This window comes from Vicia villosa, linkage group LG1 (genome assembly GCF_029867415.1).
Source record: "Vicia villosa cultivar HV-30 ecotype Madison, WI linkage group LG1, Vvil1.0, whole genome shotgun sequence".
NCBI classification, from domain to species: domain Eukaryota; kingdom Viridiplantae; phylum Streptophyta; class Magnoliopsida; order Fabales; family Fabaceae; genus Vicia; species Vicia villosa.
In genome coordinates, this window is record NC_081180.1 from 73,193,877 (window position 1) to 73,217,914 (window position 24,038).

The window sequence follows — 24,038 nt, forward strand, 5'->3', positions numbered from 1 at the left end:
TATATATATATATATATATATATATATATATATATATATAATATATATATATATATATATAAGCAATTTTTTTATAATTTTTTATTTATTAATAGTGAGTTTTTTTAAAAAGATAATTTGAATGAGAATTTAATATAAATAAATTTTAAATAATATATTTTAAAATCTTTCATAATTCTTGCTATGATTTACTTTATATTAATAAATATTAAAAGTACTTTAAATTTGAATTAGATTTTTATTAATATAAAGTAAATCATAGCAAGAATTATGAAAGATTTCAAAATATATTATTTAAAGTTTATTTATATTAAATTCTCATTCAAATTATCTTTTTAAAAAAACTCACTATTAATAAAATTATAAAAAATAATTTAAAAAAATTCTCATATATATATATAAATATATATATATATATATATATATATATATATATATATATATATATATATATATATATATATATATATATATATATATATATATATATATATATATATATATATATATATATATATATATATATATATATATATATATATATATATATATATATATATATATATTTATATGGGAGCATATCAAGTGAGAGCATTTTAAAATGAGAGATGAGAGGAATAAATATCAACCATTGGATTCATCAAGAGAGAGAAAGTAATAGCCACATTAATGCATTAACCTTCTCTCTTGATGAATCCAATGGTTGATATTTATTGTTTTCATCTCTCATTTTAAAATGCTCTCACTTGATATATATATATATATATATATATATATATATATATATATATATATATATATATATATATATATATATATGTGACAATATGAGAATAAATCTGAATCATTAAATTTTAAAATAAATTATATAAACTTTGTTTTTTTTTTCCTCTCGTCCATTAAAAACTCTAGAAAAGAACCTTGATTTCTCTATTTAAGGCAAACAAACATCATTTTCATTTCACCAAGTTGCCACTCAGTTGGTTTTTTCTTCTCTTCTTCTGAGAAATTAAGTTTTTCTACATGGCTCGATCAGTGCCTTTGGTTTCCACCATCTTTGTCTTATTTCTTCTTGTTGTAGCATCTGGTGAGTACTTCTTGATGCTTAGTTAATTAATAACATTGTTATTTTCTGTTTAATCTCAACTAATTAAGTATTTTATAGCCACAATTGCACGGTTACATGGCATATAATTCATGAGTTCGTTCCTTCATTATTTATTTATTTATTTATTTTTCATTATTTATTTCCTTCATTATGAACAGAGATGGGACCAAGTATGGTGGCAGAGGCAAGGATTTGCAAATCTCCAAGTGAAAAATTCAAAGGATTGTGTTATAGTAAGAGCAATTGTGGTAATGTATGCCAAACAGAGGGTTTTGCTGGAGGAGAATGCCATGGCTTCCGTCGCAGATGCTTTTGCACCAAACCTTGTTAAAAGTTGAAAAGATTATGATTTCATCATCTTCTTTATGTACTTTTGTTTAATTTCGAATAATAAGGAGGAGTGTTCTTAATTTTAATAATGAATTTCTTTGTAGAAGATTTCCCTTTAAGAAAAATAAAGTTAATAAAAGTAATTAAGATTTGATCCACCTAATATCTTATGGTCTATGTTTTTTTTTTTTTAATTTAATTTATGGTATTGTAAATTTAAGTTATAATAAATAATTATGATAATTTAGTGAATATTATATTAATAACAAAAAAAGAAGTGCAATAAACATAGAACCCTATATGGGAAATCGTTTCTCTCCATTTACCCGGCATAAAAAGTTAACTATAAATATCTTAACCTATAGGGTTGATGAGGAGGGGTGTTTAGTATTTTTTACATATTCAGTCTAAGAAAACTCTCTTATGTTCATTTTTCATGACCATGGTCACTCTCATTTTGTTTCAAAAGTATAGTTGATGTCTACTATGGGATATCGATAAAACTATTCTAGACCACACTCACATCTAATTTTCACTCGTCTCAATCATCTTCTACAACACGGTGACATGACAAGGTGTTACAATAACTAGTTGCATCGTGTAGCACGGTGGGAGAACTGACTTTTTGAAATATTGCGGATAGCAAGAGTCGCCACCGACTTTTATTTTATCCAATTTAGGAAAGGCAAAAAGAACAGGAAAGACCTTTTGAAAGATTTTGAGTTCGGGGGTAGGTTATACAAAGGGAAGGTATGAGCACCCTTTGTATCCATGGTTATCCATGGGCGCTTAATTGCTTAGTTCACTTGTTTGTTTGTTTGAAAAATGTAGTGTGTGTTTAGAAAATATTTTGAATAAGGACTTTAACTTGTAAATAAGTGTAGCCTTTTGGAAATTGTTTTAAAAAGGGGGTGTGAAAAGTAATTTGAAACTTTGATTTGAGTAAGCAATTAAGAACTACCTACCTTAAGTTTAATGTCTTTCTTGTTCTTTAAGATTTTCGTTTGAGAGGGCTATCCATACCATAAAAAGAGTACGTAGTCTTTTCATTGAATTTGAAAAGGGTCATCGAGAATTATCGTTCGCCATAAGGCTATCCATACCATAAGGAGGGTAGGAAGTTTCAGGGAAGGATATAATAGTCATTTAGGCAACCAATAAGGATACCTTAGCATTCGAAGGGACGATCATCATTTTATCGCAGGCAACATCTTTGATGATGATAATGAACTGAGGGCAACATTTGCTAAGGCATCCTCGTATCCGAGGGACTTGACTATTTTTTAATCGAAAGGCAACAATAAGAGGCAGCAATAAGAGGGATTACCTTAAAGGCGTGTGGGTGCAACAATCACGTGATTATATTCAGATATTTATCTTGTATTAGGCAAACTTAATTTATTAACTTGTTGTCACTCCTTAAATTAATGTACAGAAAATAAGGGCAGGAAATAACGCCAAACTATTACAAAAAAAAAACCTTGCAAGCCTATACACATTTTCTAGAATTTAAATGGCAGAAAAATAAATAACCGAACAAATTAAAGGCATGCGACATACACTAGAATAAGAGATGAGAAAAGAACCGCGCAATAAAAAAAACCTCAACAATTATAAGGTAACAGATCAAAAATTAAAATGGTTAGAGAAACCCATAATTAATAGTTATAATGAAAAATAGTTAGCCAAAAAAATAAAATCAGGGTTAGAAAACCTAAACATAAATTAGCCTAAAAATCCTAATTTGATTAAATTAACCTAAGTCTAAAAATGTTATTGTTGAATTAACTTAAATTTAAAAAATTAATTATTTAAATTTAAAAATAAATAATACTCTAAATTATTAATTTTTAAAAAAATAAATTAATTTTATAAAAAAAGATTTTTAGAGTGATTTATGAAAATAACATGAATTTTATGGTTTGAGAAAAAAAAGATTAAGGTTTTAGTGAAAATTTAAATAATAAAACAATAAATCAATAATTAGAAAAATGAATTTAAAGAAAAACCAGGATTTGATCTGATATGGTGGCTGGAGGTTCATGAGATGCCAATGGGGTTTTCGAAGAGGCAAAAACTTTATGCCCTAACAATGGTAAACCCATATTCCTGCACCGTTCCTCTTTAGTCAAAGGACGTACGTGCAAAAATAGGATAATAATAAAAATAAGAATAAGAATAATAATAGTAATAATAATAATAATATAATAAAAATAATAATAGTATAATAGTAATAATGACAATAATATAATAATAATAATAGAAGCAATTAACAAAAATATTACTAAAAATAAAAATTATAAAAAAAAAGGTTAGTAGTGATAATAGTTATAATAATAAAATAAAAAATATTATAAAAGGATTTGACCTCATATAATCTACAATTTTTCTAAAAAAATAAAGATAGGTTCAGAAAGTTACATCATGGCTAAAAGGGAAAAATCTCCAAGGGTTTAAAAAAAAGATTATGATTGTAAAAAAATAAATTTAAACTAAAATGTAGCAACAAATGATTTTAAAAAACAGGCCTCAGGTATCTTCATAGGCCAAAAGCTTTTTGAAAAGAAAAGGTTTGTTTTTAGTTTTGATAAAAAGATTTAGAAAATGTTTTTTCTAAAAAATAAAAGGGGAGGGCTCATAAAATCATTGGCCATGAACCAAGAAAAAAACAACAAAAGATATTGAAGAGACTATTGAAAGAAAAGAGATTGAAGAAAAAGATATTGAAGAGACTCTTGAAAGAAAAGAGATTGAAGAAAAATGTGTAAAATGTTAGTATAGTGTATAAATTAGGAACTGAGAATGAGGTTGAAGGTGTTAAAAAAGGGGTTTAGTTGTGAGAGAGTTAATTGAAAAATTGGTAATTGTTAGTTCTTTAAAAGTGTACAAAGTGACTCAATTTATAGTGTAAAGTTAGGTTAAAATAAAAAAGGAAAAAATCAATTAACATTAATACTATTGACATAACAAAATTATTTATTTTGATTTTATCTAAAATTAGAGAGAATCAAATAAAATAAATTTTAATGCAAATTGACTTGGACCAAAAGCTAAGCAAAAAGTACTATTTTATTTTTGATTTTTTTTAGCTATAAAATGCATAAAATAATGAATTACAATTAAAAATTAATATTTTAAAAAAAATCAAAAGAAAAAACGAAAATTAGAATTATAAACTTATTTTTTTGGATTTTTTGAATATTTTATGATTTTTTGACTAAAAATGCATAAAAGCGAAAATTAACTATTTAATAAAAAAGGAGAAATGTTATAAGTGAGATTCGAGCTCGGGACATCTAGCTCTTGTACCTTTTAACCTCAAATCCTTACCAACTAGGCTATGTCACTTATTTGAAATAAAATGACATTTGCAAATATATGAGGGCAAATTTTGGGATATGACACATCGGTAGCAGTGACAATGAGGCTTTAGTAGAGATATGAGCTGCTAATGAGAGTTGCATTGTTTCTACCAAGCTTTTGAGACAAAAGTCCTGACCCTTCAAGAGTTACATCATGAAGATGTCTAAGATGAGTTTATGGAACCCCAAGCTCTATCAGACAAGATTTTGAGCGCTATAATGTTAAAATTCAAACAATCATTACTCTCCGGGGACACATCCATGCCATCAGGGGTGGCCCTGAGCACGGGCTCGCGGGGCGGGAGTCCAGGGCCCCATAATTTTAGGGGCACCAAAAAAAATACTTTTTACATCTATATATATCAAAAGAGAATATGGATTTGTAAATGCTAAGGATAGTGCTGAAAAGATTGAGAATGAAATGGAGATTGAATGTCAAATTCGTAGAAAACAACACTGATGAAAATCCATCTTAACCCACACAACTGAATCTTGAGTCTGCTGAAGAATCTTTCTGAAATCACTATTTCTTATATATTGTAGATCAAACAATTGGCTCACTTGATAGAAGATTTTAGCAGTATAGCACATGAAAATATTTTTGGATTCTTGTTTAGTATTGAAAGACTTGGATCATTATCTGATAGGGACTTGAAAGCATGTTATAAACATCTTGAAATTTGTTTAAAACATGACGATTCTCTTGATCTTGATGGTGAAATTTTGTTTGAAGAATTGAAAGTTATTATAGAAGTTTTAACAGCTGAATCAAAATCAATGTATGATATTGAGTTGTTTAAAGACTTTTAATTTTTTTTCTATTGCATGCATAACTTATATAATAATATTGAATATTTCTATCAGTGTTACATCTGCTGAAAGAAGTTTTTCTAAATTAAAATTATTAAAATCTTATTTGAGATCTACTATGCCACAAGATAGATTAACTAGTCTTGTGTTGATTTCAATTGAAAATAATTTTTGAAAAACCTTGATTATGAATAAATTATTAATGATTTTTGCAACAAAAACTGCTAAAGGATGATATTTAAATAAATTTAAAATTTTGGTCAATTTTTTATAGGAAAAAAGATTGGATCAAGAAGAAGATGAATAAGTCTCTTTATAGTGGTTTATGTTTTGATGTAGAATAAACATTGATTCAAGGATCCATACTTGTATTCTTTTTGCATAATGTCAAATAAAAATATGTTTTTTTATCTAATTATTTCTTTTATCCTTACGTATTTATTGTTAAAAAAATTATAGGGGCACCATTCTTTTGATTCGCCCAAGGCACCCAAATTCAAAGGACCGGTCCTGCATGCCATCAATACTCAAATGGAAATCATAGGCGCCTCCAACTTGATGAAGTGAAATATATAGTTCATCACTTTGATAGAGGTAGTCCTAAGGTGGTTTATAAACCTCTCACGCCTTTTAGTAACCAATTATCAAGACTTCATGAGGAAACTGGTCCATCAATTTTTAGCGAGTAAGCTCCGATAGATTTCTACTACTAGTTTGTTCAATGTCTGCCATGGGTATGTCGAGTCACTGAGGAGTACTTTTTTCAACAAGACAGCCATTAAAGAATATTTACATAATTTATAATAATTAATTATTTAATTAATAATATAAATATTGTATTTGAATTTTTAGAAAAACTACTGAATTGAAATGGTATATATTTAATTATATATCTTGATTAATATAATTAATAATACAATTAATACAATTGATATAATTTGTTTAAACAAATATTGAGTTATTTTCGAAAATATATCTCCGAAAAATCCCAAGACCAAATATTGAGATATTTTGTAAATGCATCTCCGAAAACATTTTGATTTTGGGTGCATTTAAAAATACACTTCTGAAGAACATTTTTGGATTTTCAGAGGTTTTTTTCACCCCTACCAAGTAACATCCCAAGGCGTCACCAGACATGTATACTACGATACGTGATAATCTAGCTTGTGGTTGGATTCCATAATGAGTGAAAATTTGTTCAACTTGAAAGATTCATTCAAGAGGATTTGAGTCATCAAAGAGTTGTCATTGCAGTTTAGGTTGATGAATGGGTGGAAAAGGTGATGATGTTGGGGTTGGGGTTGGTTGGTTGTTGTAATTCTAGTAGCTGGGTTTGTAATATTTGGATGGGTTGTGTTTTATTTTCATAGCGGGTGTCTTGTGTGATACGAAAATATGTGAATGTAGTGATCAATTGTTGTAATGATTTTAAAATCTGAGAAATATCTTGTTGTCTAGTCATGGTGTTCAGTGAAGAAATGATAGTGTAATGGTAAATTGAATTCCCCAATGAGGGAAAGCCTAAGAAAGTGAGAGAGAATAAAATATTGACTGATAATGTCTGCCTTTCCATTACATTCTTACTACTACCTCTGATCCTATTTATAAGAAAAACTTTACTTTTTAGATATATTGAATAATTAATGTATCTGGACAATATATTATCTAAATACATTAATCATTCAAGGTATCTAAAACATTCAAGGTATCTAAAAAGTAAACTCTTTCTTATAAATAGGATGAGATGGAGTATTATTTTATAGTCAAAATTAAACACCAATTTAGACAATTGTCAATAATTTTAATGATAAGACTACGAATCATATTTTGTCTTATTATAATTTGACTATTTCTAGATCCTTCTCTTAATTGTAACGTGTTGGTTTCTTAATTATTCTTTTGGACCTGTTGTAGCTTTCATCCGGTGGCCCATTCTTCATTTGATTCGTAACACTAAGCTAAAATAGAGAATTTTTTTATAGACCTCCTATCCTTCTTGGTCACCCGCGACGAATTTCCCAGAATGCCCTTATATTTCGGAAATGCATCTCCGAAGTCACCTTTTTATGGAAAAAAGGTGGTTTCGGATATGCACTTCCGAAAACACCTTTCTTTTTTGAAAAAAAGGTGATTTCGGAGATGTACATCCGAAATAAAGTTAATTTCCAGAAAAAAGGTGATTCGGTGATGCATCTCAGAATTCACCCCCCTTGGAAGAATCCCGATATATACTTCCGAAATCTTGTCTGATAGAGAAATCATGAAACAAACAACAACGCTTCGATTTATTATAAAGCATGGAAATTACAAACATCACATAACAAAAAATTAAAGTTACATATTGTTAAACACGGGTAGGTGAGGATGAGTCAACATTTTGATAACGCCGGCTCCCGATCTTTGATTTTTCGCATCCAACTCAATCGGACCCTTCGAAGAAAATCGGTCGAAAGTTGTCCACAAAACTGCTAAATCTTCGTTGTTCTTGACTTCAAATGGGGTGAACTGAACGTCTCCCTCGTCGTTAAGCGAAGGCGAACAGTACTCAAGCTTGACAACCTTCCGATTATCCGGGTATTGCAAGAGAGTGTTGAGCAACGTTATCAATTCCGCGAACGGCGTGTCACGCGAGAAGCAAAATTGGAACGGCATCGGGTAGCCACTGCTGAAGTAGACAAACGCAAGGTGGGGGTGGGTTTGTGTCATTGTTGTTTTGTGGATTGATGGTGATGAACGACATCGGGTAGCCACTTTCTTTCAATGGATGTTTTGGAAGTGTACATCCGAAAACAATCCAAAATCGTTCAAATTTCGGAAATATACTTTCGAAGTTAGCAGAAACAAAACTGAAATTTGAGTTTTGGGTTGTGCAGTCTGTTTTGACAATTAACCACATATTCAACCAAGCATAAGCATAACATAAACAATGACAACATTAAATATAGGTATATTATATATGTATTGAATCGGTTTGATTTTACATTCTAAATGACAATACATACAAAAAATGACACACATCCGATCATTACAAACAAAAAGGATCCGGTAAAAACTAAAATGCGTCGAATCAATCCTCACCGCTTAGTTCTAAAACCGGTAACTTCTTCGACCGCTCTCTATTTTCCTCACGCTCTTGCTTCATCATTTCTTCAAACTCCGCCATTCTTTCAACAAAAGGATCCGGCCAATTCTCTGCCTCATTTGTATGATGTGTCGTCCACTGACAAGAAGTAGCCGGTATAGGACACCCCAGTTTCAAAAAAACTTGCACAAAGTGGCACGATCTTAAATACCCGATACAAATGATGCGGCTAGACGCGTCCAAAGGTAGGCGACTATGAAGCGGAAAAAATGTCTGACATAATCCAAATCTCGTCAAATCGATACACACCCGATCTTACACACTTGCAATAAGATGGCCCATTTTGGGGAATGACATCCACTTCAAAATCGGGGCGTGACCGCTTAGTGATGGAACAAGGGAATCATGAATTTTTTGAAAGTTTTCTTGATTCTCATAAACTCGACCGTAGATGTCCCTATGCGAAGTCAACTCCGAAATAAGTGCCCGTCGAATAAGAGTGTGATTTTCTTCTCCTCTTCCAAGCAAACCGGTAACGGCTCGATACCCACAATTACCGTCGGTGCCAACATCAACTATGTTATCAATATATTTGTGCATAAAAAGCGGCATCTCGTCAATGTAGATCATTGGAGGTTTTTTGATCGGAGGTGTGTACGGCGGCTTCGAAATACGGCCTCCTTTGTTAGCACTACACTTGGACTTTGGTGTTGGTGAATCCGGAATCAATGCATCAACATGTTCAAAGTAGGAAGGATATCGTTTGGTTTATGTGACTTCTTGGGGTACTTTTCGGCTTTTTAGGTGCACCTTTGGTTTTAACCGGTTGAGATGGCGGTTTCAAATCGGTGGTCTCCGGAAATGCAATTTTTCGCAATTGTTCTTTTATGTGCATTTTCATGGTGTCATCCGCTTCAGTAAACTTATCCATTATCTCTTCCAACTCGTTGGAGATGGTAATTTTGGATTCACCCTCTTTCGGCGGCTCGAAATTATCAAAATAGAGCTTTTTCCAATGGTTAATGACTTCATCCATGCGTATCGGTGAATTCAACTTCATCTTTTTAGAAAGTATACAAGCACATGGAAGCCCGTAGGCTTTTCTAATTGTGCACCCGCATTTTGAACTATCCGGACCCACTGTCTCCGCTCGCTTCGCCTCATGAAAAATAAAATTCAATCCCGAACGGGATATGTTGTAAATCAATTGCGAGAATAAATTTTGGCCCTTAAACTGTTGTTTCATAACCCTCTTGCTCCGACCAAACGATGTTTGAATTTCATTTTGTTGATTTTGGAGCATTTGGTTCACGGTGTCTCATGTAACAGCCCGAATTTTATTATTTGGCTAATTAAATTAAATAAGGATTTATTTACTTAATTTGGACGAAGTTTGATAATTAATTGGATCGTCGGTGTTATTGAGAAACGTGTTCAAATTATTAAGTGAAGTTAGAATTTATTCGGTTAATCGAAGAATTAATAAAGTGGAGTATGTAGAGAAATAATATTAGAAATAATATTATTATTGGATTTTACTTATTTGAGAAAAAGTCGGATTTAATTGGATTAATCGGAATATAATATTAAGGATAATAATATTATTTGTTGGAGCGTATTATTTATTGGACTATTTTATTTTATCAATTGGGCCTATTTATTGGAGTGATAAGCAATTAGGGGGTGTTATTAATTTTAAAGCCCAATATAATAAATAAATATAGTAAGAGAGGAAATAGGGTAGAGGCATCATTTCATTTTTCTGGTTTTCAAGAATAGAAGTGGAGGAGAGGAACAAGAAGAGGAAAGCTAGGGTTTTGGAGGAGAAATCAAGAGGTAAGGGGGAGAATCCCTAATCATTGTGGGCTAGTATAATGGGGTAATTGGTAGCTTAACATGTTTATATTTGTTCATAGCTAAACCTTAGAAAATATGTGTTTAAATTATGTTTAGTGCAACCGGAACCTGTAGAGGTATTGAAAATTTTAAAATCAAAGATCTATGCTGGAAAATGAATACTGGGTTCATAAAATAAATAGAAGAGAAACTGAAATTGAAAATAGAACATTGGTGTGTGGCGGCGGCAGTTTTGTAGATAGCACCGTAAGAAAATGGGAAAATGTGTCCAGCTTGTGCCTTAATTTCGGTTATAAATGTTGTTGTCCCTTGATCAATTAAATGAAAAACAAAATGTGAGACACTACATCATGCCTTATCAATGTAGAATGGTCACTGTACTAGCACTTGACAGATTTTTATTAGGAACCAATACCCTTACTTCATGATTAATGTCGCTGGTAATTTCATTAGCCAATTAGAAATGTGGGCCCTGCTATTCCTTACCTAATGAATATGCTATTGATACTAGATAGTGAATTTAAGTGGAAATGAACATGTTAATAATGATCATTGTTGAATCCAAGTAGAAAACGTTAACACCATTTGGAATGCTCAGTCACTGTAGCGCCTTGGCATTTGTAGAATCAATCATGTGAACTACACACACTTGATAAAACGTGAGCCAATCCATTTTAGTAATAGAAACATTATTGTACTTTGTCTATTTAATTAAAAGAAAATGTGAATACCTCATGCACATTGATGGAAAGTAATGAATATATATATATATATTAAATAGAAATTGATATATAATGAAAGTAGTAGAATGATAAATTGTGTAACAGTGACAATTAGAAAACAAATAAATGCAAAACAATTCCGTTTGACCGAATAACGGAATTAAGCGGTATAATTAGTTGTCCGGAATTTAATGAAAATTTACGTGGTAGCTAAGTTTAATTAGTAGATTAACATGGTTATGTTATTTTGTTGAAATGTGATATTTACGAACCGACCAAAATAGTGTGAATTTAAATATCTTTTATATTAAATATTGATTTTGGAATTAAATAAATAAATAAATTAGTAACTTGGAACTAATGAAGTGTAATTATTAATTAGTTGATTTTCTTAATAATTAAATTAATTTCAATGAGTTCAACTGATAAAAATACTAATGTCTTGTTGGTTTAATATGAAAGTGAGTGAACCATACAAAATTGACAAAATTGTGAGTTAGCATATGAGAGTGTTAACTACTAGTGTTAATTGAAATGGTGGATTGAAATTGTGTGTTGATTATTGTATGTGAATAATGCTTATGTGATGAGAATGTTGTGTACAATATTGTGGATAATTCATTGAGTGAATTATTGTGATATGCTAAATATTAAGATGGTAGAGATGATCTTAATTGCATATGTTTGATTAACATTGTACATACATTCATATCATGGATGCCTTGAAACAAAGGTGGTTTGCTTTGAAACAAAAGCGAGGCTTAGATTCTAAAGTGAATCGGAAGCGGTAAACTATATGTTTACGTTTGGTGGGCTTTGGTCTTGTTCGGATCGGAAGCGTGGCTTGGATTCTAGATATTGAATCGGAAAGCGGTGAAACCTTGGGTTCACAAATTGGTACCACATGCATAGCGTCACATATCTTGCATTGAGTCACATTAAAATTAGGCGATAATTGAGTATGTGAAGTTGATGTAGTTGTGTTATGTGTATGAGTTTGATAATTGAAATGAGTGAAGTTTGAATACATATTTGATTAGATATGTGAATATGTGAGAATTATGATTGTGTGCTTAATTGAGAATATAATAGTAGAATTGGAATATTATACTATTTAAGCTTGTTGTATACTCGATAACATGTGAAATATGTGTTGATTACTATTATCTATTCCGTTTTACATAGTATGACTAATTATTGAAGTGTTGATTTAACCATTATATTCTGTTATACTTTCTTCATAATGGTTCGTATTCTCACCCTTCTGTTTTAATGTTGCCCTCGTTTGGCGACATGCAGGTTGACGATTAGTAGCTTGCGTGTGACCTAGTCGGAGTTTCTTCTGAGGTTACTTGGTAATTAAGTAGTGAGTCAATGCTCTGGTCATGTAACACTGGGTAGCTTAGACGTTGAACTCATGTTCTAATTGTTTATGTATTTTGTTATAACTTGTGAACTTATTTGTTGGTTACTTGTCATTTTGAGAGGCTTATAAGCCAAACCTTGATTATGTCTTATGTTGAAATGAGACCATTAATCGATGTATGATCATGGTATGGGACATGAATCATTATGAATCACATGAGTATCATATTTTCCGCTGTGAATGCATATCCAGGTTAAATTGTGATTTAATATTGAGTGTTATTAAAATGACCAGGAGTATTGTGCTGTATAGAAACATGCTGTCAGTTTTTTTTTTTTTAAACTTTTATTTATTTAATTTTTTTAAAACATCGATGTGACGCCCTTTGAATTATATGCATGCTATTCTCTGATTATATGTTAAATTTTTGGGGTATAAAAAGGGGTGTTACATTAGTGGTATCAGAGCCTGGTCGACCAGTTGGTCAAGGTTATTAATGTCTTTTATCCTGTTGTATTTGATTCGTGTATCTGACACGATCAATACTGTTTGTCTGGTTGTTTGGTTGTTTAGGACGATGGTTGCAGGAAGGAATGGTGACATTAATGTCGGAGCAGTAACGTGGTGGATTGGTGCCATTGGACAAGCGCCGCACGAGAGTGCAAGTAATGGAAGAGAGGATGAGTTACGTGCTTTTGGAGACTTTCGAAGGTGCAACCTGCCAAACTTTGTAGGAAAGTATGGACCGGACAAAGCACGTGCTTGGATGAGAGAAATGGAGAAGATCTTTCAAGTCATGAGTTGTACTGATGTACAGAAGGTACAGTTTGGTACTCACATGCTGACGGAAGGAGCTGAGGATTGGTGGAGTAATACTGTGCAGAGATTTGATGAGGAAGGTATTGAAGTTACTTGGAATCTTTTCCGTGATGCATTTTTGGAAAACTATTTTCCAGAAGATGTGCGTGGAAAGAAAGAAGTGAGAGTTCTAGAATTGAAGCAAGGAAGAGAACAATTCAGTGGGAAACCGTATGATGACGTGAGGAAACAATCTGGTTTTAGCAAGAAGCCAAGTGGGGGAGGAACTTCTACTCCGATTAAGTGCTACAGGTGTGGCGAGACGGGTCACAAAACTGTTGATTGTGGAGTTGGTTCGAGTAGGATTTGTTACAGTTGTGGGGAACAAGGACACAATTGTGCCATGTGCGATAAGCCAAAGAAGGATCAAGCGAAAGGAAAAGTGTTTGCGTCGTCTGGTGCTGAGACTAATACTAAGGATAAGTTAATCTGAGGTACGTGCTTTATTATTGATAATGGTGCAATGCATTATTTCGTTTTTTGGATTGTGCTATAAGATTGGATCATGTTTTATATGTTATGCATGGAAGTGTAGTTATTGATACAACTGCTGTGGCTTTACTTCTATTTCTTTTACGTGTTTGAATTATCCGTTGAGCATCTTGGTAGATATTTTGGGATTGATTTAGTTTGTTTTCCGCTAGACCAATTTGATGAGAATTTTGGTATGAACTGTTTGAAGTTGAAGCAAGTAATTATAACTTTAAGAGAGATTTTGGGTATTGGTGTTTTAAGTGATTTCGAGTGCGAATTCTGAAGGAACACTATTATGGTTTAGTAATGATGGTTTATGTTTCATTATGATTGTCGATTGTCTATTGACAAATTGAGGATTTGATCACCCTTGATCTATTGTTGATAGGAGGCGATATCGTATTGAACGAGATAGACTTGTCTTACTAACTTGGTAGCGTGTAAAGCGACTAAGGAGAAGTTGAAGTATATTTAAGGAATTGTTTGAGAAGAGGTTCATTGTCTGAGTGTATAGTAGTAGAGTTACGCCTATTTTGTCGAGTAAGAAGAAAGAAGGTTCTATGAGGTAACTTTTCTTGAGGATATTTTGATTCTAAGAGTGACGATGAACATACTGAACATTAAGGATTGTGTTATTGATGTTAAAAGAGAATAAGTTTTATGCGAAGCTTTTTGAACGTGAGTTTTGGTTGGAAGAAGTGAATTTTCTTGGATATGGGATTTCGAGTTGAGGTGTGTTGATGCAGATATCGATAAGTGGTAGCTTATGCTTCAAGGTAACTTAAAGTTCATAAGGGGAAATTATTCGATGTATGTATTGGAGTTGATGCCTTTGTGTTTGTTTTGGAATGTAAGAGGCATTGTTTGTGTGGATCAAGGTTCGATGTGTTGAGTGATCACAAGAGTTGAATATGAGGTAAACAAGACGAGTAGAATTTCGAAGAATTTTAATCTTTGGTTTGAACTACCATCCCGGAAAAGTGAAGGTTGTGACCGATGCATTAAGTAGGAAATAATTTTATAAGTTATGTTGAGGATTCAAAATTAGAAATCGTTGGAACGATTTAGAGGGTTGAGTCTTGTTGTGAAGCGACGTCTTCGTGTGCTAAGTTGGTATGTCGAAGCCTACTTGGAATATTTTGACAAGATTTGAGAAGGTTAGAAAATTGGATTTTTTTTCCAATTGGTGGACAAGATGATATTGATTAAATCAAGGAAAAGTGATGACTTTTGGATTGTCGAGAATGGTGTTATGAGATGTTGTGATCAAGTTTGTATTCCTGATGGTTAGAATTCGGACAAAGAGAATTTTGGATGAGGACATCGTAATGATTTCAGTATTAATCATGGTGTTAATGATGTATCGAGATTTGAGGAAGTGTGTAGTGGTAAAGTATGAAGAGGGATATAACGGAATTGTATATTTGAGTTGGATTTATCAGGAACCGTTTCATTTGGTGCAACAGTTATCTATTTCCGAGTGGAAGTGAGATAGTATCTCTATGGATTTTGTTTCGAGATTGCCAAGGCATCGAGAAATTGTGAAGTGAGTTGGGTCAGTGTGGATAGTGGGCGAAATGTGCTCGTTTTATCCGAAAAAAATGGATTATTCGATGAAGAGACTTGCTAAGTTGTGCATCGAAAGGATTGTGTATTTGCATGGTATCTTTTTTAGATATTGGAATGACATTTTTTGAAGCTTTGTGTAGTCGTAAGTGTAGAACGTTTTGTATCAGTATGAATCGAGAGAGAGAGAGTGGATGTGGTTTTGGTGTTGAGATGGTTGTGTCAACTGAATTTTCGAGGACGAAAATATTTTAAGTGGGGGAGAGTTGTAACAGCCCGAATTTTATTATTTGGCTAATTAAATTAAATAAGGATTTATTTACTTAATTTGGACGAAGTTTGATAATTAATTGGATCGTCGGTGTTATTGAGAAACGTGTTCAAATTATTAAGTGAAGTTAGAATTTATTCGGTTAATCGAAGAATTAATAAAGTGGAGTATGTAGAGAAATAATATTAGAAATAATATTATTATTGGATTTTACTTATTTGAGAAAAAGTCGGATTTAATTGGATTAATCGGAATATAATATTAAGGATAATAATATTATTTGTTGGAGCGTATTATTTATTGGACTATTTTATTTTATCAATTGGGCCTATTTATTGGAGTGATAAGCAATAAGGGGGTGTTATTAATTTTAAAGCCCAATATAATAAATAAATATAGTAAGAGAGGAAATAGGGTAGAGGCATCATTTCATTTTTCTGGTTTTCAAGAATAGAAGTGGAGGAGAGGAACAAGAAGAGGAAAGCTAGGGTTTTGGAGGAGAAATCAAGAGGTAAGGGGGAGAATCCCTAATCATTGTGGGCTAGTATAATGGGGTAATTGGTAGCTTAACATGTTTATATTTGTTCATAGCTAAACCTTAGAAAATATGTGTTTAAATTCTGTTTAGTGCAACCGGAACCTGTAGAGGTATTGAAAATTTTAAAATCAAAGATCTATGCTAGAAAATGAATACTGGGTTCATAAAATAAATAGAAGAGAAACTGAAATTGAAAATAGAACATTGGTGTGTGGCGGCGGCAGTTTTGTAGATAGCACCGTAAGAAAATGGGAAAATGTGTCCAGCTTGTGCCTTAATTTCGGTTATAAATGTTGTTGTCCCTTGATCAATTAAATGAAAAACAAAATGTGAGACACTACATCATGCCTTATCAATGTAGAATGGTCACTGTACTAGCACTTGACAGATTTTTATTAGGAACCAATACCCTTACTTCATGATTAATGTCGCTGGTAATTTCATTAGCCAATTAGAAATGTGGGCCCTGCTATTCCTTACCTAATGAATATGCTATTGATACTAGATAGTGAATTTAAGTGGAAATGAACATGTTAATAATGATCATTGTTGAATCCAAGTAGAAAACGTTAACACCATTTGGAATGCTCAGTCACTGTAGCGCCTTGGCATTTGTAGAATCAATCATGTGAACTACACACACTTGATAAAACGTGAGCCAATCCATTTTAGTAATAGAAACATTATTGTACTTTGTCTATTTAATTAAAAGAAAATGTGAATACCTCATGCATATTGATGGAAAGTAATGAATATATATATATATATTAAATAGAAATTGATATATAATGAAAGTAGTAGAATGATAAATTGTGTAACAGTGACAATTAGAAAACAAATAAATGCAAAACAATTCCGTTTGACCGAATAACGGAATTAAGCGGTATAATTACTTGTCCGGAATTTAATGAAAATTTACGTGGTAGCTAAGTTTAATTAGTAGATTAACATGGTTATGTTATTTTGTAGAAATGTGATATTTACGAACCGACCAAAATAGTGTGAATTTAAATATCTTTTATATTAAATATTGATTTTGGAATTAAATAAATAAATAAATTAGTAACTTGGAACTAATGAAGTGTAATTATTAATTAGTTGATTTTCTTAATAATTAAATTAATTTCAATGAGTTCAATTGATAAAAATACTAATGTCTTGTTGGTTTAATATGAAAGTGAGTGAACCATACAAAATTGACAAAATTGTGAGTTAGCATATGAGAGTGTTAACTACTAGTGTTAATTGAAATGGTGGATTGAAATTGTGTGTTGATTATTGTATGTGAATAATGCTTATGTGATGAGAATGTTGTGTACAATATTGTGGATAATTCATTGAGTGAATTATTGTGATATGCTAAATATTAAGATGGTAGAGATGATCTTAATTGCATATGTTTGATTAACATTGTACATACATTCATATCATGGATGCCTTGAAACAAAGGTGGTTTGCTTTGAAACAAAAGCGAGGCTTAGATTCTAAAGTGAATCGGAAGCGGTAAACTATATGTTTACGTTTGGTGGGCTTTGGTCTTGTCCGGATCGGAAGCGTGGCTTGGATTCTAGATATTGAATCGGAAAGCGGTGAAACCTTGGGTTCACAAATTGGTACCACATGCATAGCGTCACATATCTTGCATTGAGTCACATTAAAATTAGGCGATAATTGAGTATGTGAAGTTGATGTAGTTGTGTTATGTGTATGAGTTTGATAATTGAAACGAGTGAAGTTTGAATACATATTTGATTAGATATGTGAATATGTGAGAATTATGATTGTGTGCTTAATTGAGAATATAATAGTAGAATTGGAATATTATACTATTTAAGCTTGTTGTATACTCGATAACATGTGAAATATGTGTTGATTACTATTATCTATTCCGTTTTACATAGTATGACTAATTACTTGAAGTGTTGATTTAACCATTATATTCTGTTATACTTTCTTCATAATGGTTCGTATTCTCACCCTTCTGTTTTAATGTTGCCCTCGTTTGGCGACATGCAGGTTGACGATTAGTAGCTTGCGTGTGACCTAGTCGGAGTTTCTTCTGAGGTTACTTGGTAATTAAGTAGTGAGTCAATGCTCTGGTCATGTAACACTGGGTAGCTTAGACGTTGAACTCATGTTCTAATTGTTTATGTATTTTGTTATAACTTGTGAACTTATTTGTTGGTTACTTGTCATTTTGAGAGGCTTATAAGCCAAACCTTGATTATGTCTTATGTTGAAATGAGACCATTAATCGATGTATGATCATGGTATGGGACATGAATCATTATGAATCACATGAGTATCATATTTTCCGCTGTGAATGCATATCCAGGTTAAATTGTGATTTAATATTGAGTGTTATTAAAATGACCAGGAGTATTGTGCTGTATAGAAACATGCTGTCAGTTTTTTTTTTTTTAAAACTTTTATTTATTTAATTTTTTTAAAACATCGATGTGACGCCCTTTGAATTATATGCATGCTATTCTCTGATTATATGTTAAATTTTTGGGGTATAAAAAGGGGTGTTACATCTCATCCCCAACACAAATCCCCCTTGCTATCATCCAACCTTTTCTTCAACGCCGCATGTGCGAATTCAACTCGGTTAGTTGTAGTACAACCAAGATGTCTTACTCGATCCGTCCAAGCACAAACAACTTTTTCTTTTACTTTGTCAAGGATAGTACTTTCGACGTAATGACAAAAGGTCTTAAAAGTAACGCATAAAGACCTAAATAATACCACTTTCTCGGTATACAAATCTTCGGAACGTGCATCTAAAATCTTCCTCCATACGGCCATAATCTTATCTACCACAACATCGGGTTTGATGATTTTACCGTTGTCATCCTTTATTTTTTTCGTGCCAACTGCGGATTTGAGCTTACTTCTCAAATAACACGTTATGTGATACCGGCAAAGTAATGCGGTCGATGTCGGGAAGATGGTATCGACCGCATTCATCAAAGCATTATCTCGGTCGGTAACAATGACACTTGACATAGTATTTTGATCAACCAACAAAGACTTACATATTCCCAAATCCCGTGTAAAGTTATCTTCTTTCTCACATTCCAAAAAAGCAAATCCAACCGAAAATGTCTTGTCCGTCAAGGTCACACCGACAATTTCTAGAAGCGGAAGCCTGTACTTGTTGGTCTTGTACGTCGAATCCATCACAAGAACGGTTGGAAATGTGTTGAACAACTTGATACTTTCGGGATGAGTCCAAAATATGTCACGCACCGTAACTTTGTCCTCAAACGTTCGGAAGCTTGAAACGTATTGGTTATCGCCCAAAAGTTTCAAAAGTTGTTGCATTTCCGACCTCGTGTCCATTTTCAAGACTTTAAGATTGCGCCGTTCATTGTATACTTGCTTGATATTTGAAACACTATCCGGTTTTTTTCGCTTCAAATCGACAAGTATGTTTCTCGGCGCTACTTTGATTGTAGATAAGTCCCAAATAACATTCTTCTCTTTGCAGGAGAACCAACACGCAATTGGATGCTCGTGTAGCTTGGTTTCCAAGACATGATTATGAACTCCACAAATGACGCTAAAACACCACAAATCATCAACCCTACGAGTCACGCGCAACTTAAACGGACACCCACACTTTCTCGATCTCGTATCTTCGTGTTTTAACACCCGGTTTGTTGGTACATACTTCCCACCCCTCTCGCAATTCAATACGACAAAAGCTTTCCGTCTACTACTTCCATTGTTGGACCTTAATATGACAATGCCAAATCCAAGTTTAGTAGCTTCACTCCGAACCCAATCAAGCAAATGTTCACGACAAGTAAAGCTCATATCATTTATAAATTGTTGTCGAACATCCACCGCAATGATCATGGTTTTAACATCGTTAACCGGTTCTTTATCAACGTTGACCTCTTCCGGAACTTCTAAGTCATCGGCGACAATGTTGTTTGGATGCACCATACCTAACATATGCAAAAATATACTAAAGCTGTTAAAACTGTTTTTTATTTCTGCCAGACTTTATTTTGGAAGTACATTTCCGAAATTTGTTAGGTGATTTATTTCGTAAATGTACTTCCGAACTGACGCAGTTTTCAGTCTCCTAAATCAGCAACAATGTAGTGGAATAGGAGATAAAATGAATGATGTTTACCTCAAATTGTAGCTTTCTATGCTCTCTTTAGTATGATCAACCGTTTGGAACTTGATTTTGAGACGAAAAATTGATTGAGAATGATGGAGGTTTTGGAGAGGGTTTGTGATGAAAATGATGAAATAGTGAAGGAGGGAAAACTGTATATGAACAGATTTTTTCGGAGATGCATCTCCGAAAAAATACCTGATAGTTAAAATCCAACGTTTATTTTGAATTTTCAGTGCTTTCGAAGATGCATCTCCGAAAACACCACAAAATGAGTGTTTTCGGAGATGCATCTTCAAATTCTGAGAAAATCTGAAAAAAATACTTCGAAGATGCATCTCCGAAACAGATGTATTTTTGAGTTTTCAACAGGGAATCTCCCCATAGGAGGATCTATAAAAAAATTTCCCTAAAATATCCAAACTGGCCCATTAAGTATTTCAACTCGATTATGCTCTTTTGTGTGTGCCCTTAATGGAAGCAAGCTTCCTTAGATCCAAATTGACTCATGACCGCTTCTTTAACAAAGAAGTTGTTATTTTGGATTATATTCAGTGATGGAGTCAGGACCCCATGTTAGGGGTGCAAATTTTTTTGATAAATTATTATTTCTTTTCATATATATATATATATATATATATATATATATATATATATATATATATATATATATATATATATATATATATATATATATATATATATATATATATATATATATATATATATATATATATATATATATATATGTGTGTGTGTGTAAATTAATAATTTAGAACTTATGTGAGTGTGTTAAGTATTCAATTAATATCAAAAAATAACCATAATAATATTTAATAAATTTAATATTATAATTTAGACCTACTAAAAATAAAATAGATCTCATAAAATTTTACATCATATAAATCATACAGGTATGTTGATATTATTTATGTTTATCAAACAAATTATTAATTAACTTATATATATTTTTCATTTACAATATTGTATAATATATGTTCATTCAAGTTCAATGTGATGGCTAATGCAATGTTTACGATAAATTATAAGAGTATTAAATTTTGTGATTACTATAGACTTTTTATTATTTATAATGATAATTTTCACTAAAAATGTAGAAGAATAATATCATCAATAATAATTTAGAAATAGAAAAAAATGAAAAGATATGATTTCATAGGAAAAAAAAAACATATTATGAAGAGATTTATATTAATATTGCATCCCATTGTTATAAATCTTTGAGTGGCCTAATAATGGTTGAGACGTTTTAGAGGGGGTGTTCAAATCTCTTCGTTTTGCATTTTCCACAAGAGAAAAGCTAACATGTGCCCAAAGGGCACAAGTTAATAAGACATTTATAGAAATTTTTTCTTGGAATACGTGCATTCAATGTATCGAAATTTTAAATGTGATTTTATTGCATTTAATTACATTTAATTTTTTCTAATTATAGTATCCTTAACATGTGCCCTTAGGGCACATGTTAGCATGACCCTTTCCACAAAAACAGTAATATTACTACTATTTAATTTATAGTTTAGGGTTAAATACGTTTTTAGTTTCTATAAATATGTGGTCCTCTAAAATTTTTTTTCGAATAATGGTCCTCACAAACTTTTCTATCCATAATTTTTATTTTTGCCGTCAAGTTTTCTTGACAGAAGCTGACGTGACACAAATTGCGAGGATTTTAAACCTCCTCAAAACTAACTCAGAAAAAAAAATCGGTCTGCTCCTCAAAAAACAACTAAAAAGGTAATGATGGCACCAGAATATAAAAAAAAAGTTACCGAGACAAACCATCTAATGAGAGGCAACGGGGTGATGGCCGGTGGTAAATCAATACACAAAACAAATACCGAAACATTGTCTAAATTGCCCAGACCTGATTTTGGTGTTAATGGTTTGAAGCATAATTTAGATGTGCAACCTATTGAACCTTCAAAAGCAACCCTTAACTCTGCAAAACAAATCCAGCGGTCACATGCTTCTAAACATCAGGTACATTACCATTAGAATGATATACTAGGAACTATAAAAAAATCTTTATGATACTGAAACTTATTTATTGCGTATTAACCCATGACAGCAGTTACCAATGGAATCTACACCTAATACAAAACCTCGACATAAGGTAACATTGCCATATGGTCCTATGAAACAAGTAGTAGCAGAAGGTGGAGCTCTTGGAAGGCCAAAAAGAAAACTCCTCCAAGTCTTCTTAAACCACCCTCGTGTCTGAGAAGTATAAGGCTGGCTGAAAATAATATCCCAAATGCGGCAAATGATACAGGAAGGTTAGATCCAAGTAAAATAGCTCTAGAGCCTAAGATGAGCTATCATCAGCTGACTAATAGTCATCTACCACATGCTTCTAGAGAGCCTTTGAAGGCTATTGAAAGTAGCACCAAAGGAATGCAAACAGGCAGAAGCAATTCCGTCTCATCATCGGTCTCTATTCTAGGTGTAGATTATTTTTTTTTTCTCGGTTAGTTTGGAGGAGGTTTAAAACCCCGCAATTTTTACCACGTCAGCTTAATTTTAGAGAGATCAAAATTGCAGGGTTGCATATTAATAGGGACCCCAGACATATTTAACCCTATAGTTTAATATAGATACGTATTTCATCCAACCGATCTTGCAGACCATGTCTGAAAATAGGAGAATTTATATTGCCACTTCCCAAATTATACCTATTTGCTCTTAAATTTATGAAAATACTAAATTATCCAACTAATTTTCATTATCACATTTTTAAAAATTTATGGGAAGAATCAGATTTTTCCAATTCTGTGATGATACCGAAAATTTTGAAGGCCTATCGGAAATTTGGCGAAACAAGTAAGATTTATAGTATATTTTGTAAAATTTCTGGTATATCGTACCACAAATTTCAAATTTTCGGTACTTGTTACCGGAAATTTCAAATTTTTTGGTATTTTTGTATCGAAAATTACAAAATTTCCGGTATTTCAATTAAAAAAAACTATTTTCCTTATATTTTTAAATTTTGCAGTGAGGACCGGAAGCAGTGACGGTTCTATTGCGGCACAGACCATCGATAGAACCGGTGCGATTGCTTGAGCTGCTGATGAGGCGCAGGCCTCAGAGCTATGTGCTGGACGCCTTCCTCCGACTGATTCTAACCGGAAACTGAGGGTTGAGCAACGAGTAGTGACGGGGTTTCGCCCACCTCGTCATCAGACTGGTAGAGCATCCACTGCTATGGAGGAGTAGGTAGTTGAGGAGTCGGTGGTTCAGGAGCAGCAGGTAGTTGAGGAACCGGTGCAATCAGGACCCTCCAAAAGTGTCAGCAAAATCTCAACTGTTGAAAAAAACCAAATATTAAAAATACCAGAAAACTAAAATTTCTGCTACTGCTCGAAAATTTGAAATTTCTGGTATACCAAAAATTTCAAATACACTGCCGGAATTTTTCTCGTACCCAATAATCTGCCATGTCATATTAAATTTTTAAAATTAAAATTGTGACTTGGATACACGTCCCTGATTAGTTGACCGTGTAAAAATATTTTACACTATCCGTTCATAT

General features: G+C 32.3%; 1 protein-coding gene across 1 annotated transcript; it reads left to right on the plus strand.

Moving 5' to 3' along the window:
• The first annotated feature begins 950 nt into the window (after window positions 1-950).
• LOC131609502 (defensin Ec-AMP-D1-like) lies at window positions 951-1,596 on the plus strand. The gene is made up of 2 exons (XM_058881211.1): window positions 951-1,087; window positions 1,267-1,596. The coding sequence occupies exons 1-2, from the start codon at window positions 1,024-1,026 to the stop codon at window positions 1,437-1,439; spliced, it is 237 nt and encodes a 78-aa protein (XP_058737194.1). The 5' UTR covers window positions 951-1,023; the 3' UTR covers window positions 1,440-1,596.
• Window positions 1,597-24,038: the final 22,442 nt, after the last annotated feature.